The sequence below is a fragment of the Micromonas pusilla genome (assembly GCF_000151265.4).
Source record: "Micromonas pusilla CCMP1545 genomic scaffold MICPUCscaffold_1, whole genome shotgun sequence".
NCBI lineage: Eukaryota > Viridiplantae > Chlorophyta > Mamiellophyceae > Mamiellales > Mamiellaceae > Micromonas > Micromonas pusilla.
In genome coordinates this window covers 339,200-356,387 of record NW_003315882.1, presented here as the reverse complement: position 1 = coordinate 356,387, position 17,188 = coordinate 339,200, and the positions used below count along the sequence as shown (strand labels likewise).

Sequence of the window (17,188 nt, the reverse complement as noted above, 5' to 3'; positions counted from 1 at the left end):
GGGCGCCATGGTCGCCGTCGGCGCGCGGGGAGCAGTGCGTAGCAGCGCGGATCTGAGGATCTCGGCGTTGCGTTGCGTTGCGTTGTTCGCTCGTCGAGTGATCGCCGAAAAAAGCGTCATCGTCAGCGCACTCCATTCGACGCATCGACGCCGCGCCTCGCGTCGTCGCGCCGCCTCGCACTCGGTCTCGCTCGCTCCCGCCCTCGCCCGAACCGCGCCGACGATGTCCACGGTCGCGTCCACGCTCTCGCTCTGCCGCGGCGTCGCCGCGGCGCGGAAGGCGTGCGCGCCCGGATGCGCGTGCCACGCCTCCCCCGTCGCGAGGAAGCAGCGTTCCTCGCCGTCGTCGTCGTCGTCGTCGTCGCGCGTCGCGCTCCGCCCCGTGTCCATGGCCGGCGCGGGACGCAAGCCGAAGGACGACGACGCGGACAAGCCCCGCGGATTCCCGAGGTGCGCGCGTCCTCCTCGTCCCGCGTCGCTCGCGCGTCGCTCGCGCGCGCGTCCGCGTCGTCGACGGCGGGCGCATCTCGCGGGCCGCTCCGACACGGACCGGCTAGGGTTCTTTTCTCTATCCGACCTGACGCGACCGCGATGACGACGACGTCGACCGACGCGCGTCGTCCACAGCGCGCCACCTATCGTTCCCTCTTCGCCGCGTCGGCGTGAACACCACATGACATCTGACATCCATCCATCGCGACGTTCCCCTTCTCCCTCGCTTCGCAGCGGCGGCGGCTCCTCCGGGATGCGCGGCCCCGGCGCCGCGCCGCTTCGCATGGAAAACGAAGACCAGAGAAAATTCGGCTACGGCGGCGACGGGCTGCCCCCCGACGACTACGACGGCGACGACGAGGGCTGGGAGCCCGGCGGCGACGGCGGCGCGCCGTCGCAGACCGGCCTCTTCATCCTCCTCGGCGCCGGCGCGTGGGCGCTGTGGGAGTATAAGCGGCCGGGCGGCGCGTTGAACCCTCAGGCGCGTTTTTACGCTGGTCCCCATACGACCGCGTCAGCGTGGTGAACGCCGTTTCTTAAGGACTTTTCCCGTCGTCTCTCTCCACCCGCCCCTCGCTTTCAATCCCCGTCCTCGACGTCTTTCAACGCCAACTGACGCCTTTCAACTCCACCCCGACGTCGCTTTGTATGGAACGCACCTCAGACCAAGATCGACGCGCAGCGACGCGCGCACGAAAAGCGGCTCGCCGCGCGCGCGAAGCGACAGGCGGCGATGCGTTCTGGCGGCGCGACGAGCACGATTGAGTTCAAGTGAGTGCGAGTGAGAGATGTGATGACTGAGATGCGACGACTGAGGCGGGGACCGGGGGTTAGCGGCGGGCGGGATGGATGACCCCCTAGCTTAGTCGCGCGCTTGTAAATGTGTGACTCGACACATTTGAGACGAACCCCAGCCAGACTCGAAAAAAGCATCACTCCAGCATGCACGTCACGGAGACTTGAAATAACACACACACACTCCATGAAGCGCTCGCGCGACGCCCCGGCACGTCCGCCGCTCCAAGCCGACCTCCCGTCCTTGGAAGAGCTCGCGACGCTGCCGCGCGAGCAGGTCGAGGAGGCGCTGAGGATCGAGCAGGAGACGCTCGAGGAGTCGAAGCGAGCGGCGGAGGCGCAGCTCAGGGAGCTCGAGGTGCGCGCCGTCGTCGTCCTTCGCGCTTCGTCCCACTACGCGCGAACGACGATTCTTCCAGTCGTCCTCGTCGTCCCTCGCGATCTCACGCCGCGCCTCCCCCTCGTCGCGACCGCAGGAGGAAGAGGCGAGGCTCCGCGCGACGCTCCCGGAGCATCTCAGGAACTGGAAACTCGGCGACCCGATACCGCCGGGGTACGACTCCCCGTTCGGCGACGACGACGGCGCGCGAGGGACGGATCCTTCGACGACGGGACGGTGAGTAGCATCTCGACCTCGATCGTCGATCGCGATGCCCCCCGTCGCGGACACGAGGGTGCACTTCAAGCGCGGGAAGCGACGCGCCGCGGCGAAGCAGCCCTCCCCCGCGGAGTGCCTGCGCGTGCTGTCCGCGTGCGACCTTCACGGGGTCTTGCACCGCGGCGCGGTGTGGCTGCGATGCGCGCGAAAGCTCGCCTATCTCTTGGAGCGCGTGTGCTTGGGACGCCGCGCGCGCGGCAGCTCGGGGCGAGGCGCGCCGTGCTTCTTTCGAAACGTCGTCGGCGACGAGCGCGGCGGCGATTCGGCGGACGACGATCCGATCGTGAGGCTGTCGCCCGAGGAGGCGTTTTACGTCGTGTGGTGCCTCGGGAGTCTCACCGTGCACGCGCCGCGCGACGCCGCCGACGATGCCGCCGACGGCGCCGAAAACCAAATCCAAAACCCGGAGCGAAACGCGCCGCCGCCGCCGTCGCTGACGCCGCTGACGATCGACGAGCTCTGGCGCGCGCTGCTCACCGCGGGGATGTCCGGCGTGAACGCCGCGATCGCGGCGCCGCGGTTCGTCGCCGCGGCGGCGTCGCAGATACACTTCCGCTCCGCCGGGTGGCTCCCGCGAAGCGGGCTGCAGGTGCGTTCTATACACTGGTCCCCATACGACCGCGTTCTCGTGGTGAACGCCGTTTCTTAAGGACTTTTGCCGTCGTCTCTCTCCGCCCACCCCACGGTTTCAATCCCCGCCCTCGACGCCTTTCAAGTCCGACTGACGCCTTTCAACTCCACCCCGACACTCGCTTGTATGGAACGACCCTCAGTACGGCGCAGATCTCGTGTTGTATCGCAACCACCCCTCGCTCGTGCACTCGGACTGCTGCGTCGTCGTGAAGCCGTCGAGCGCGATCGTCTCCCGCGCGTCGGGGGTGTTCGGGGAGGGAGGGGAGCTCGAGAAGGACTCGCGGTGGATCGAAGTGCAAGCCGCGTCGAGGCTGTGCGTGCAGGTGAACAAGGTGCGTTCTATACAAAAGTTTTTCACCCATCGCTCGGTTTCAACATTTGATCGCGTCTACTTTCAACTGACCGGTGAACTGTTTTTGTATGGAACGGCCCTAAGAGGCTGGTGTTCGCGACGTTGGACGTCGCGGGAGGGGACGCGGACTTTCTGGACCCGGAGTGCCTGAAGCGGCTGAGCGTGAACGAGATGGAGGTGACGCGGTTCAATCCGGACAGGCACCTGACGCGCGGCGAGCGGCCGCCGTGAAGCGCCGCGCGCGCGCGGTAAGCGGAGAACAAAGTTCCGACCGACGATCGCGACGGCGGAGGAAGCAAACTCCTCGCGCCTCGCGAACGTTTTAGAATTAGAAACCTAAAGACTACGACTACACGACGACCGCGGTAGGACGTCGTAGGGCTACTCTACACCCACCGCCACAGATTGTATTTTGCGATCGCGGCCACCTCCCGCGCGACGTTGTACTGCGCCCTCCAGAGCTCCCTGAACCTCGCGACGAAGCCGTCTCGCAGCGGCGGAAACATCGTCGCCGACTCCACCTCTCGCGGTATCCGAATCGTCCGCGTCCGAATCCACGGGTCATTCTCCATCCCGCTCGCGATCGGCGATATCTCCACGCGAACCACGTGAAACGCGCCGTCCGCGCGCCACTGATGAAACCGGTTCGTCACCACCGCGACTTTCGTCCAGTTTCGTTTCCCGCATTCCGTCAGCGCGTAAATCGCGTTTTCTCGCGTGGACGTGCTGCTCTCCTCCATGACCCACCGAAACGGCGCGCACCCGGAGTCCAAGTCCTGCCCCTCGCACCCGCCGTGACGCTCGCTCATCCGCAGCTCGTTCCCTTTGCTGTCGCGCAACAGGAAGCTCCCTCGAGTGTACAAGCGCGTGTCGACTTTAAACGCCGGCGTCGTCGGCCTCTCGCACTTGAGCGCCTTCGCCCTGCGCAGCGCGTGGTTCATCATGGCGTTCGCCTCCGAGATGGTCGCCGCGGGGTCGCCCCCCGATGCGCCGCTGAAGAGAAGATTCTTCGCCGTCCCCTCGCAGAATAACTTCACGCCGGCGTCCACGCGCGCGGCGAGCGGCGGGGACACGTCGCCGTTCGGCATCACGTCGTGCCCGAGGACGATCGCGACGTCGTACTCTGCGCCCGAACACGGATCCACCCCGACGGCGAAGTAGTCGTGCTGCCACGCGACGAACGTCTCGAGGAGACCGTGGGACGCCTCCAGCGCGATCGCGACGAGAAGGGGCGCGACGACTTTGACCCACGTCCGCAGCGCGCGCCGCTTCGGGCGCGGCGCCGGCGGCCGCGCGGTCGGAGCGCGTTCGGCTTTCGACGCCTTCGCCTTCGCCTTCGTCGTCGTCGTCGTCGTCGTCGTCGTCGCCTTCGCGTCCAGGTGCGCTCGCAACCGCGCGGCGAGCTCGGCCTTCCGCCCGGTCGTCGGCTGCCCGCGCTTCTTCAGCTCCGCCCTGAGCTCCACCACCTTCAGCGCGGCGACGTCCATCGGTCCCGACGGGCGGCGCCGCGCGCCCGCGAGAGTGACTGTCAGATCGTTGTTAGTCGCTGCAGTCGTTCTACTTCGTCTTCAATCTCAACTCTATTTTCTATCTTCTACGTCGTCTTCCGTCGCGTCATCCGTCCGTCGAATCGTTTCACCTCACACCCACGCGGCCCACCCCGCGTACATCTGCGACAGGTAATCCAAATCCTGCGCGTCCTGCAGCAGCTGCTGCACCTGCCCTTCCACGCTGCGAAGTTCGCTCCCCTCGTAGCCGTCCAATTTTTGCGACACGCGCATCAACGCGCGCTCTGCGTCCAAGTTACCCTCCGCCGGCGCGGCCGCCGCGCCGCCGCCGCCGCCGCCGTTCACGCCGCCGCCCACGCCCACGCCGCCGCGCATCTCGTCGTCGTCGTCGTCGCGCTGCCGCTGATTCGCGCGTTCCGGGGACACCGTCCACTTGAGCACCGGGTCGTGGATCAACACCGCGACGATGGTCGTGAGCGCGTCTTTGTTCGCGCGCAACACCCTCAGGGTCTCTTCGCAGCAGCGCCGCATGACGCCTTCGACGCCGCACGCGCCCATGCCGTCGACGACGTCGCGGGTCATGCGAAACGGTACCTGTTCGGGCGTTTTTAGACACTTGCCTTGCTCGAACGCGACCCCCAAGTCGATGTGCACCATCTCCGCGGTCTCCTTGTCGATGAGGATGTTCGACGAGTGCCGGTCGCCGAGACCGATGACGTAGCCGACCATGGAGTTCACGGCCACGGAACGCGTGTACGCGAGCCGTTTCTCGTACCACAGCTGCGGCGTCGGGAAATTCTCGAGAAAGAAGTGGTGCATCACCGGCTTGAACTTCGTGCACACCTTGTCGAACGTCGCCCTGAGGTCCTCCCGCGTGTGACACGCCGCGAGCTTATCGCGGCACTCGCGGCTCTTCCAATCCTGCGGCCGGTACCGCTCGTGCGCGCCCTTGATCCCGCCTACGCTGCTCTGCGACCCCAACAGGTACTCCGAAAGCAGGGCGGTGTTGTCAACCCACTCGAGAACGCCCGCGGCGGGCGTGAACGGCACGACGCGGTACGTCCCGACCCTCAGACGCCGCGCGCGGGTGGCCCCGTCGTCGGCGAGGAGTCGGTTCACGACGCCGAACAGCTGCTGCATGACGGCGTCTTGCCGCAAGTCGTCGTTCCCGGCTTTCGCGAGCTGCTTGTACACGCGCCCGTCGCTCCCGAGGGCTTCCACGAGCTTCGGCTGGTTGATTCCGCCGACGAGCTTACACGTGTCGCCGAAGTTTACAAAGTGCGGAAACGTCCCTTCCTTGTACGTGAGGGTGGGATCGATCGGCATCGACGCGGTGATCACGGGGACGAGATGTAAATTCGACAGCGACCGCTTCTTGCACGCGGACGGTATCGGGAACCCGCTCGCGCCGCCGCCGCCTTGGGAGCCGCCGGACCTCCCGGGCTCCACGGAGTGCCGCGCGAGGGCGATGTACGCCTCGATCATGCGGTCCATCTGCTTCACGACGTTCGCGTGGTGATTGGATTTCTTTCGAAACGCGCGCAACACGTCCGCGGCGGCGTTGATCTTCTCCCGCGGCATCGTGACGTTCGTGCCGCTTCCTCCGACTTGATCCCCGCGAAACAGCGCGTGGACGTGGTACAGCGTGTGGTACGGATGGTCCGACGTCATTCGATCCACGAGCGCGCGCAGCACGGTGGGGAACTCGTTCCCCTCCGACGGCGCCGTCCCCAGCCGGCCGCAGATTTGATACGCGAGCGCCAAAAACTTGGACGACGGCACCGACTGCCGCTGCACGAGTTTCATGACCTCGTCGTTGACTTGGTTCACGAGCATCGCGGCGTCGCCGACGTGCGTCGGGGCGTTCGCGCCGCCGTCCGCGCGGCCGCAGATGCTGAACCATATCGCGATGATTCGGAACACGATCTTCTGGTCGTCCCCGCCCTCGGGGTCCGCCCCGGACGCGCCGGCTTCGATGCAGCGTCGGTACGCTTGCAACGCCGTGATCAGCCATTTCACGCGCTCGTTCAGGATGAAGTTCACCTCCTCGCGGTCCAGGAGGACTTGTTTCTCGAGAGGGTAAATGCGCCGGTGGAGCATCTTCGTCTCCTCCTCGAGCGCGGACGCTTCCTCGCGCGACAGCGAGCCGGAGCCGCGGCTGAGCCGCTGCTTCTTTTCCGACTTTTCCTTCTTCAACGCGTTGAGCTCTTCCTCGTTCCTCGCGCGCAGCTTCTCGCTCTGCGCCCACTCTGGCGACTTCAACCGCTCCTCGGACTGCGTGTACAGACCGTCGGAGAACTGCCCGAGGCGGAAGTGCACGCGCCGTAAGAGTCGCATGAGGCTCGCGAACGACGGGACGACGCCTCTCGAGGACGCGGGAAGCGGCAGGTCGCCGCCTTTGCGTCGCATCCCGACCGCGGCGTTCACGGAGATGACCACGCCGAGGTGGTCGTTCAAAATCGCGCGGCTCGACTCCGTGCGCGTCGCGGACTGCCACTCCGATACCTGCGACATCGCGTCGTAGAACGACGGGTCTTGCATGGGGATGAGCGCGGTGGAGGAGGAGGAGGAGACGGCGTCGACGCTCTTGCCGCGGCTTTTGTTTCCGCCGCCGCCGCCGCCGCCGGACGTCATCGCCGCGCTGAGCTTCGCGCTGTCGCCCTCCGTCGCCGCGATCGCGCCCGCGATGCCCGGCGCGATCGTCTCCATGAGATGCTTCCCGAGCCCGATCGCCATCTGCGAGCGGTCGCACGCCCACAGCAACTTCGCCTCCTCGAGCCGCCACCGCGCGAGCGGCGACGACATCGGATGCGACGCCCAATTTCCAGGGTCGTCCTCGTCCCCGCGCTCGCCGTTCGCGTCCGTCGCGCCGGGCGCGACGTCCGCGACGACGACGCCGCCGCTCGATGCGCTCGACGCGGCGAGAACGCGGAGCTGGTGCAAACTCCGGAGGCCCTCCGCGGCGTTTCCAGCCTCGCGCGCGAGGCACGCCGTCTCCGCGAGGTGCGCGGCGAGCGACTCGCGATCGCCGAGCTCGCGTAAGACGACGCCGTGCAGCGCGAGCAGGGGCTCCGCGAGTCGGTAGTTTCTCTGCGCGAGCGTCCCGATGCGCTTCCTCCACGCCGCGCGCAGGCTGCGCGCGGCTTGCGCGGCGGCTCTCGACGCGTTCCCGCTCGCGGCGTCCGCGCGGCGGTCGCCGAGTGAAGAGGCCGGGGTCGTCCCAGATTTAAACGCGGACCACAGCGACGCGGCGTCGGAGACGTCGTCGAGCATTCGAAGGCGGACGACCGCCGCGCGCGCGACTTCCTCCGCCTCCGCGCCCTCGACGACGGCGAGCCTGACGAGCGCGCTGTGGATAGAGTCCAAACGCGTCGCCGCCGCGGCCGCGTTGCCGAGACGGAGCGACGACAACGCCGCGTGCACGCCCTTGTGGAACCCGGAGGAGGAGACGCCCTCCGCGTCCCCCGCCGCCGCCGCCGCCGCCGCCGCCGCCGCCGCGCCCGCGCCCGCGCCCGCGTCCGCCGGGGGCAAATCCCACTGCCCCGCTCGCCACGCGGCTTCAAACCGGACCTCGGACACCTCCGGCGACGCCGCCTCCGCGGGCGGGAGCGACCGCGCGTACACGTCGAGGACGTGCAGACATCCCATCTTTCGAAGCGTCTCGAGAAGCCGCAGATTCGACCCGGACGCGCCGCCGCCGCCGCCGCCGCCGAACGCCGCGCGAGACGTTAAATCGTGCCCGGTCAGCGCCTGGCCCCACGCTTCCTCGTGCTCGTACAGCCGCAGCTGCACGGGCAGCGCGTGCGAGCGCAGGAGGCCGTAGATCCCGTCGGGTTCCGCGGTCCCGGCCTGGGCTTCGAGAAGGAGCTTCACGTGCGTCGGCGCGCCCTCCTCGGTCGCGACGAACGTCGGCTGCGCGGCGCCGGCGCCGGCGCCGGCGCCGGCGCGCTCGCGATCCACCGCCGCCACGGCGGCGGCCGCGTCGTCTAACGACACCGTCCCGTTCGCGTCCTCGAGCCAGGTTTCGACGAGCAGCGCCGCGGTCAGAGGGACGCGCGCGCGCAACGCCGCGGCCGCGGCGGCGAGGTAGTCCACGTCGACCCAGTACACGCGGCGCCACGCCTCGGGCGATCTCGCCTTGCTTTTCTCCCCGCCGCCGCCGCCGCCGCCGCCGCCGCCCGCGCGAACGACGACGCCGGGCTTTTGCAACACCGCGACGCGGCGCGCGCGCATGGCGTCCAACGCCGCGAGCAGCGCTCTCGACACGCGCGCGCACCCGCCGCCGTCCGCATCCAGGCACGCCTTCACGCCGTCGGATACCGCGACGTGCACGCGGCCGCCCTCCGGGTGATTCGCCGCGACGTCCGCGAGCGCCGCCGGCAGGAGGAGCTCCGCGAGCGGCGCGTGGCTCGCCGCGGTCGCCCTCGAGAGCTTCAGCAGCGGCGCGTGGCAGTGAATGAGAAGCGCGCCGGCGACGCGCTTGAGCCACGCGTCGTGGCGACGCTGCTCGGACGCGGCTTTGACTCGCGCGCCGCCGCCGCCGCCGCCGCCGCCGCCCGCGCGCGACGTCTTCGCGGGCGGGGGGATCCACGCGCTCGCGTCCTCGATCGACGCCTCCCCCTTCGCGTCCCCGATCGCTTTCGCAACCTTCTCCAGCGCCGCGCACTCCGCGTCCGCGGCGGGAACGCTCTGGGACGGCGCGAGCGGGGACAAGTACGCGCGCTCGAGCGGCGAGAGCTTCGTCAGCGCCGCGCGTGAGATTCGCGCGGCGAGCACGAGCCTCGCCGTCTCCGCCGCCGCGTCGGCGACGGCGTGAGACGCGTCGCAGAGGAGGTAGGACAGACGTCGGAGCACTGCGGCCGCGAGCGCGGGGTCGTTCGGGTCCGCGGCCGCGGCGCCGTGCGCGCCGGCGCAGCCGCGCGTCGCGTCCTTGGCGTCGCCGCCGCGGCGTTTCCGCATCCCTTGCTCGTCCACGGCGCCGCCGCCGGATCGGCCGCCGCCGCCGGCGGCGGCGCCGTTTTTGTCGTCGTCGTCGTCGTCGTCGTCTTCTCTCGCGGACGGCCCCAACGCGGCGAGTAACTCGCCGACTCGCGCAGTCTGCGTCTCGTCCCCGCCCTCGACCGCGAGCGCGGCGAGCCGCCACGCGTCCGCGGCGGCGCTCGCGCCGCCGGCGACGATCTCCCCGCGCCTCTCCACGGCTTCGTTGACGGCGTCGCGCATCGCGAGCCGCCGCAGCCGCGGCGGCAAACGCGGCACGCGATCCACGAGCACTCTCAATCGCGTCGGCATCGCCGTCGCGCGCGTCATCCGCACGTGCGCGTCCAGACGCGGCAGCGGCGTCAACGCTTGCGCGGCGAGTCGAAGCACCTTCGCCTGCGACGTCGCCCCCGCGCCGTGGACGAGGTCCGTGAGCAGCGACGCCGCCGCGGCGCCGCCGCCCTCCGCGGCGGCGGCGAGCGTGGACGCGATCGGCTGCAAGTTATCCGCGAGCGCTTCCGCGCCCAGACCGTCCGCGCCGCCCGGGACAGCGCTCCAGTCGTTCTTCGCGATCGGTCCGCCCACGAGCGCGCGAAGCAGCCGCGTCGCGGTTTCGCCGACGACGCCTCGGACGACGACGTGCGGCAGAAGGACGTGGCACAGCGACCGCGCGACGTCCGGACGGAGCGCCTCCGGACCGAGCAACCGCGTCAAAGCCTCCACGCCGGCGAGGCCGCGCCGTCGGTGCCGCGCGTGCGCGGCGCCGTCGAGGTCGGCGCGCAGCGCGGAGACGCAGCGATACGGGCGGTCGCCTTCCCACATCGCGTTGGACGCGCGCGTCTCCGCCGCGGACGCCGCGCCGCTCAGGACGACGCCTTCGGATTTTCGTCGCGCGGTGATTTTACTGAAACGCGACGGCAGCAACTCGCCGGCGCGGACGACTTCCCTCGTCGAGAGGTACGGCGGCGTCAGCGACGCGATCGCGGGGACGTCGTCGACGTCTTCGCCGTCCGCGCCCACGTCGACGCTGGCGTCGTCGGCATCGTCCGACGGCTGCGCGAGAAGCGTCATCTCCGCGGCGATGTCGGTGAGCTTGCGGAACAGACGCGCGTCGAGCGTCCCGCCGCCGGCGCTCGCGAGAATCGTCCCGTGTAACGCCGCGACCGCGGCGGTTTTCTCGTGCCTTCGCTGCTCGGATTCGCACGTAGACAACGCGTGCAGCTGCGCGAAGATCGGCGCGAGGTGCTCGCGGACGAGATCGCCGCGCTCGACGCGCGCGGCGTCTTCCAGCGCGCGCGTCGCGGCGACGTCCCCGGCGAGCGCGGCGGCGGGTAAGACGAACGGCGCCCACGCCTTCGCGAGCGACGCGGACGCGGCGTCGGCGTCGGCGTCGCCGGCGTCGGCGGCGGCGCCCCCGACGCGTCCGTCCTCCTCCCCCAACGCGAGGAGGTCCGGCACGGCGAGCAGCGCGGCGACGGACAGACCGGCACGCATCCACAGCGCGCCGATGGACCGCGCGTGGCGTTTGACGAACGCGCGTCGAGACGGGTACCCGAGCGACGTCGCGAGTCGCGTCAGGACTTCCGCGCACAGCCGCGCGTGCGCGCCGGCGGCGTCGTTTCGTTCTTCGTTCGTCGTCGTCAGCGTCGTCGCCGCGCAGTGCGCGGCGAGGAGGAACACGCACGCGGACTCCACCGCGGGGCACGCGCACGCGACGCGTCCGAGCGCGAGGATGGATGTTTCCGTGACGCATCGAGACGCGGCCGCGGCCGCCGCGGCGCCGCCGTACGGCGGCGACTCCCCGCCGCCGCCGTCGGCGGCGGCGTCGGCGGCGTCGTCCGCGCCTTCTTCGTATTCGTCCCCGCGTGTCCTGGCCGCCTCCGCGGCTCTCGCCTTGGCCGCGGCGGACATCTCGCCGCCGCCGGTGCTCCCCGCGCGCGGCGCGTCGTCGAGCGCTTTCGTCGGAGGCGACGGGATGTTATCCCCCGGCAACGCGGCGGCGGCGTGCAACGCGAGCCGCGTCGCGACGCGGTCGCGAAAAATAAACGGCTGATCTACGCCGTCGAATAACGATAACACGATCGACATCTCTCTCCCCGCGGCGCGCCGGACGACGCCCGAGACGTCCGTCAGCATCGACGTCAGCGCGACGCCAAAGTGCGGCTGGAAGACGTCTGTGTCGAGCTCGAGCAGCGTTCGAATCGTTCGCGTCAGCGCGACGCGAGAGGCTGGCGAACGAAGCGACGCGGGCGCGAACGCGCTCGCGTCCGTGACTTTCGTTCTGTCGAGCTCCTGGCAGTCCGGCAGCCCGGCGATGTCTTCGACGAGGTATCGCAGGCGCGGGAACATCGCGGCCGTCTCCGCGGCCTCGACCATCTCCGCGGCGTGGTCGCGGCGGACGCGCCCGGCGCGTTTCGCCGCCGCCTCCGCCGCCGCGGCGGAGGGGAATTTCCCGCGCCATCCCCCCGCCGCGTCCGATCGTCTCAGCAGCTCGCGACGACTCTTCACGCCGCGCGCGAGCGACGTCGCCTGCGACAGCAGCCACGCGCGCCGCGCCTCGCTCGCGCCGGAGTCGTCCGCGCCGCCGCCGGGGCCGACGAGCGCGGCTTCGAGCGCGGCGACGGCGAGCGACGCACCCGCGGCGGCGGCTGGGCCGCGTTCGCCGTGCTCCGTCGTCTCGTCCGACGCGTCGACGCCCGCGCGCGCGCACAGGACGCTCGCGGCGGCGTCGACGACGCCCTCGAGCCCGGGCTTGACGGTGAGCTGCTCGCTGCCGCCTTCGGCGTCGGGGTCGATCTCGGAAAACGTCGCGCGTTTCAAAATCGCGGCGGCGGCGGCGACGGACGCCGCGGGAAACGTCGTCCCCAGCGCGCCCAGCGCGGACAGCGCCGCGCGCGCTGTGGCGTCGGACGCGTTCGCGGGGGCGTCCATCGTCGCCCCCGCGCCGTGCTGCGTCCCGCCCGAGCCCGAGCCCGAGCCCAGCTGCGACGCGTACTGCGTCAAGACCGCCTGCGTCATCACAGCCTGCGTCATTTGGAACCCGCCCTGCGTGCCGCCGCCGCCGGCGGAGGGGATGTCGAGGTCGTCGTCGAAGAGGTCCTGGGTCTCGCCGCCGCCGCCGCCGCTGGCGCGCCCGCGGTCGCCGCCGCCGCGGTCGGCGAAGACGCCGGCGATCTCCGGGGAGTCGACCGCGTCGGACGCGACGGCGGCGACCGCGGCGAGCACGTCCTCCGCGGCGCTTTGTAAGCTCCCGGGTCCGGATTCGTGTAATAATCCCGCGCCTTCCGCGCGTTTCAGGACGACCGCGAGCTGCTGCACGTCGTCCAGCGCGGCGAGATGAAACCCCGAGACGCCGGGGTTCCCGTCGTCGCCCTTGAAGACGACGGCGGACGCGTCGCGAAGCGCGGCTGCCGCGGAAGAAAGCGTCTCCGCGGCGGCGGCGACGAGAGATATCCACGCGTCTCTCCTCGCGCCGGCATCGAGCGTGATTCTCTTCGCCGTCGCGGCGGAGAACACCGCGGCCGCGGCGTCGACCGCGACGGTCGAAATCCGAATCGCGGAAACAGGCGTCGTCGACGCCATCGCCGCGAGCGTCTCCGCGAGGAAAGCCGCGCCCTCCGCGAGCGCGGCGGCGACGCCCTCTCCGGGGACGACGCTCGCGCCGAGCGCGCGCCTCGCGTCGTCCGCGTCCTCTTCTTCGCCCACGACGCGCAGTTCCGGCGCCGCGCGCGAGCCCATCGCGGCGAGGTCTTCCTCGAGCGCCCACTCGTCTGATCCCGGTTTCGCGCGCTCGAGCCACTCGCGCGCGGACGTCGACTCCGCGAACGCGTCGTCGACGGGATCTGCCGCCGCGCCGAGAAGCGTCGCGCGCACGGCGGCGACGACCGCGCGCATCGCGCTAGGCCCCGCGCCGGGATCCACGGCCGCGCTTCGCCGCTGATAGAACGATATCCGATCCGCGCTCGCGGGCGGTTGTAGTCGACGCAGCGCCCAGAATATTCTCCCGGAGTGCCACCCTTCTCGGCGCGAGAGCCCGCCGCCGCCGTCGCCGCGAGCGGCGTTCGCGAACGTCTCGAGCGCGGTCGTCGACGGCGCGTCCTCCGCGGTCGTGCTCAGCGGAGGAAGCTTCCAAAACTTCGCGGGCAGCGTCATCGGCGGCGTCAGCCTCGACGACGCGATGGTCGCCCACAGCGACAGCGCCTCCGCGGACAACGCGGCGTTCGACGCGAACGTCGGCATCCACTGCGCGACGCCGTCGCCGACGAGCGTCCACTCCGCGCTCGCGGACGCCGCCGACGACGCGTCGTCGGCGGAGTCGACGTCGTCGGCCTCGTCGCGCGCGCTCCATCGCACGCTCGCGACGACGCACAGCTCGCGCAGGCACCGAATCACCCAGGTCAACGACGTGGACGCGGTCCCAGACGCGGCGGCGCCCGACGCGAACAGCGACGCGAACGCCGGCGCGAGATCCCTTCGCCACGCCGCGGTCAACGATTCGGGCAGCGACGCGCCGTGGCGCAGGAGGACGGCGCACAGCACGGGGCCCCACGCCGCGGCGTCGCGCCCGGCCGCGAGCGACCCGAGTCGCGCGAGCGGCGGCGGCGGCGGCGACGACGACGACGTCGCGGCGCCAGCGCCGCCGACGAGAGACGACCCCGTCGCGACCGCGCGCGGGAGCGTGTCTCGGAGTCGTTCCAGCGCGCTCGGCCCCGCGTCGGCGTCGGCGTCGTCCCGCCCGCGCCGTCTCCGCTGGCTCTCGCGCGCGTCCGCGTCTCTCCCGTCGTCACGCGCGCGCTTATCCCCCCTCGAGCCGGCGCCGTCGCCGTCGCCGTCGACGTCGGCTTCGTCGTCCCGATTCGACGCGACGGCGGCGAGCGCGCTTTCGCGCCACGCCCAACGCGGCGACGCGTCGCCGTCGTCGCCGTCGCCTCTGCACTGCGCGACGAACACGTCCGCGGCGAGCGCGCACGCCGCGGCGTGCGACGCGCTCACTCGACACGCGGCGGACGCGCCGCCGTCGTTCTCGCCGCCTCGCCCGGATCCGCCGCGACCGCCCACCGCCGCCGTCGGGACGAATTTTCTCACCGTCTCCACCAACGCGTCCAGCGACCGACCTCTGACCCCGCCCAGCGCGAGCTGCAGCCTGCAGTACGTCACGACCGCGTCGCGGAGGCGCGCGTCTACTTTCCCGCCGCGGTCGCGGTCGCGGTCGCGGTCGCGGTCACGGTCGCGGTCGGCCTTTTTGGGTTTGCCGCTTGACCCGCCGCCGCCGCCGCCGAGGGCTCGGTCGACGAACGGCGCGACGTCGTCGCGCAACTCCGCGAGCGTCGTGTCCACGTCGAGGTCTAACCCGCCGCGGGCTAAGAGCGCGCACAGCGTCTGCGTCAGCGCGATCGCGACGCGCCCTTCGTCGCCGACCATCCCGCGAAGCGCGCCGCCGAGGAACGCCACGAGGTCCGGAAGCGTCGACGACGGCGACAGGTCGTGCGGGAGGCTCCGCGACAGCTGTAACAAAACGTGCGCCGCTCGGTTGCCGTCCTCGGCGCCGGCGCCGGCGTCGCACGCGCCCTCTTTCGCCGCGGCGATGTCGTTGAAGTGCGCTTCCAGGCGTTCCTTGTACACGCGCATGATCCCCTCGTACGTGCTCGCTTTCGCGCGCGCGCAGTACGTCGGCTCCGCGAGCAGATGCGTCCGCAACAGCTGCGCATAGTCCGAGGCAAACTCCGAAGGGCCGTCGCGCAGGACCTCGAGGACGTGCGTGAAGAGCTTCCCCGCGCGGCGCTTCAGCGGCGCGACGACGCCGTTCCTCGCCTTCCTCTTCGGCTCCTCCGCGGCGGTCATCAGCCTTCGAAGGATGTTCGTCACGCCCTTGTCCGCGGGCTTCTTCTTCCCGCGCGACGTCGCGATCTCGGCGGAGACGCAGATCATCGCGCTGCCGCACAGGCCCGCCCACGTCGCTTTCACGTCCCCGCCCTCGCCGTCGTCCATCTTCTTCGTGGTGTGGTCGAGGAAGCGCGCGAAGTCGGGGTTCTGGAGGAGCTCGCCGAGGAGTTTCAGCGCGCTCTTGCGCTTCGTGACCTTGTCCGAGCGCAAGTCTTGGTGCAGCGCGACGAGCTCGTCGTGCGACGACATCGCGCCCGCGTCGATCCTCCCCAGATCCGCGAAGGAAGCGCGGCGGGCGAGCCCGCTCTCGCCGCGCGCGCGCGCCGCGCGCGTCGAGGCGCGTCGCCGCCCGCCTCCCCTCGAGCGCGCCGAGCGGGGGAGGGTGCCGCGCCGCGCGTGGACGCCCTCACGCGCGACGTCTTGTGCGCTCCGATGCTCGGGGTGCCAACTTTTTGAAGACGGACGGAAGAAATCTCGGCGCTCCTCACTTCAGCGCAACCACAGTGCGTCTCGCGCGCGCCGCGTTCGCCATGGACAACGGCGGCGCGAACGCGTGGTACAAGGACGCGATGCAGCTCACGTCCGTGCCGCTCGCGCCGTCCGTGCGATCGGTGCGCGCTCGGACCTCAATCTCTCGACGCTCCGTCTCGTCCTCCTCTCTCGTCTCGCGAGGCCATCGCGCCCGCGTTTAAACGCGCGCTCGTCGGACGCTGACGACCCCCCCCCCCACCCGCGCTCCTTCTCCTCGCAGAAACTCCAACGCGCCGGGTTCGTGTCCGTGCGGGACGTGAAGAAGACGCGCGGTCCCGTCGAGCTCGCGCTGGGTGCGTCCGCGTCCCCGCTTCCCTCCCTTCTCCCCCGCCGTCTCGCGCCCGCGCGTCGCCCGTCCGAACAGATCGAACGTGGGCACCCTCTCCTCTGACGCGATCGATCGTCGTCGTCGTCGCCGTCCCGTCGTCGTCCACGCAGAGGCGGGCCTGACGAACGAAGAGGCGAGCGAGGTCATGAAAGTCGTCCGCTTCGGCGTCGACGGCACCGCGCTCGCGGGCGCCAAGTCCGCGAGCGAGCTCCTGCGCGAGGAGACCGGGAAGCTCCCCATCTACACCTTCTCCTCGGAGCTCGACGCGCTCCTCGGCGGCGGCGTCGCTGCGGGCGAGATCACCGAACTCTGCGGGTGCCCGGGCATCGGCAAGACGCAGATGTGCGTCCAGCTGTGCGCCAGCGTGCAGATCCCGCACGCGTTCGGCGGGTACGACGGCGAGGCGGTGTACGTAGACACGGAGGGGTCGTTCATGGCGGAGCGCGCCGAGGAAATCGCGGAGGCGACGGCGCGCCACCTCCGGTCGGTGTCGAACGCGTCGCCGGAGGACGCGGGGATGTCCGACGCGATCGCGTCGTTCACGGCGGAGCGGATGCTCGAGCGCGTGCACTTGTTTCGGTGCCACGAGGTCACGGAGCTGCTCGCGGTGTTGGAGGCTCTGCCGGCGTACGTGAAGAAACACCGCGTGCGACTCGTCGTCGTCGACTCCGTCGCGTTTCACTTCCGACAGGACTTCAGGGACATGGCGCTTCGCACGACGATCCTCGCGAAGATGACGCAGCGTCTGCAGCAGCTCGCGAGCGAGAACGCGCTCGCGGTGGTGACCGTGAACCAGGTGACGGTGAAGCCGGACCCCAGGGGCGGCGGCGCGAGGCTGGTGCCGGCGTTGGGGGAATCGTACGCGCACGCGTGCACGACGCGGATCATCCTCTCGTGGGAGGACGACACGCGGACGGCGTACTTGTATAAGAGTCCGAGGCTGCCGCAGGGGAGGGCGCGGTATACGGTCACCGAGGGGGGTATACGGGACGTGCGAGGGACGAAGCGGCCCGCCGAGTGACGACGACGAC

At 70.6% G+C, this 17,188-nt stretch overlaps 5 protein-coding genes across 5 annotated transcripts; 3 read left to right on the top strand and 2 right to left on the bottom strand.

Annotated features, from left to right (window-relative positions):
* Nucleotides 1-7: 7 nt before the first annotated feature.
* MICPUCDRAFT_61144 (uncharacterized protein) lies at nt 8-1,388 on the top strand (the record flags this gene model as incomplete). The annotated part of the gene is made up of 3 exons (XM_003055334.1): nt 8-450; nt 727-973; nt 1,157-1,388. The coding sequence occupies 3 exons, from the start codon at nt 8-10 to the stop codon at nt 1,265-1,267; spliced, it is 801 nt and encodes a 266-aa protein (XP_003055380.1). The 3' UTR covers nt 1,268-1,388.
* Nucleotides 1,389-1,937: 549 nt separating this feature from the next.
* SEN2 (tRNA-splicing endonuclease subunit Sen2) lies at nt 1,938-3,161 on the top strand (the record flags this gene model as incomplete). Its single annotated transcript, XM_003055333.1, has 3 exons — nt 1,938-2,534; nt 2,719-2,910; nt 3,015-3,161. The coding sequence occupies 3 exons, from the start codon at nt 1,938-1,940 to the stop codon at nt 3,159-3,161; spliced, it is 936 nt and encodes a 311-aa protein (XP_003055379.1).
* A 155-nt stretch (nt 3,162-3,316) lies between these two features.
* Nucleotides 3,317-4,417, bottom strand: MICPUCDRAFT_49941 (uncharacterized protein; the record flags this gene model as incomplete). Its single annotated transcript, XM_003054791.1, has 1 exon — nt 3,317-4,417. The coding sequence occupies one exon, from the start codon at nt 4,415-4,417 to the stop codon at nt 3,317-3,319; it is 1,101 nt and encodes a 366-aa protein (XP_003054837.1).
* A 153-nt stretch (nt 4,418-4,570) lies between these two features.
* MICPUCDRAFT_30638 (uncharacterized protein) lies at nt 4,571-6,319 on the bottom strand (the record flags this gene model as incomplete). The annotated part of the gene is made up of 2 exons (XM_003054790.1): nt 4,802-6,319; nt 4,571-4,720 (listed from the first exon to the last, which is right to left on the bottom strand). Exons 1-2 carry the CDS (start codon nt 6,272-6,274, stop codon nt 4,571-4,573), a joined length of 1,623 nt encoding a protein of 540 aa, XP_003054836.1. The 5' UTR covers nt 6,275-6,319.
* Nucleotides 6,320-15,828: 9,509 nt separating this feature from the next.
* RAD51C (Rad51 DNA recombinase 3) lies at nt 15,829-17,178 on the top strand (the record flags this gene model as incomplete). Its single annotated transcript, XM_003055332.1, has 3 exons — nt 15,829-15,909; nt 16,050-16,122; nt 16,268-17,178. 3 exons carry the CDS (start codon nt 15,829-15,831, stop codon nt 17,176-17,178), a joined length of 1,065 nt encoding a protein of 354 aa, XP_003055378.1.
* Between the last annotated feature and the right edge of the window lie 10 nt (nt 17,179-17,188).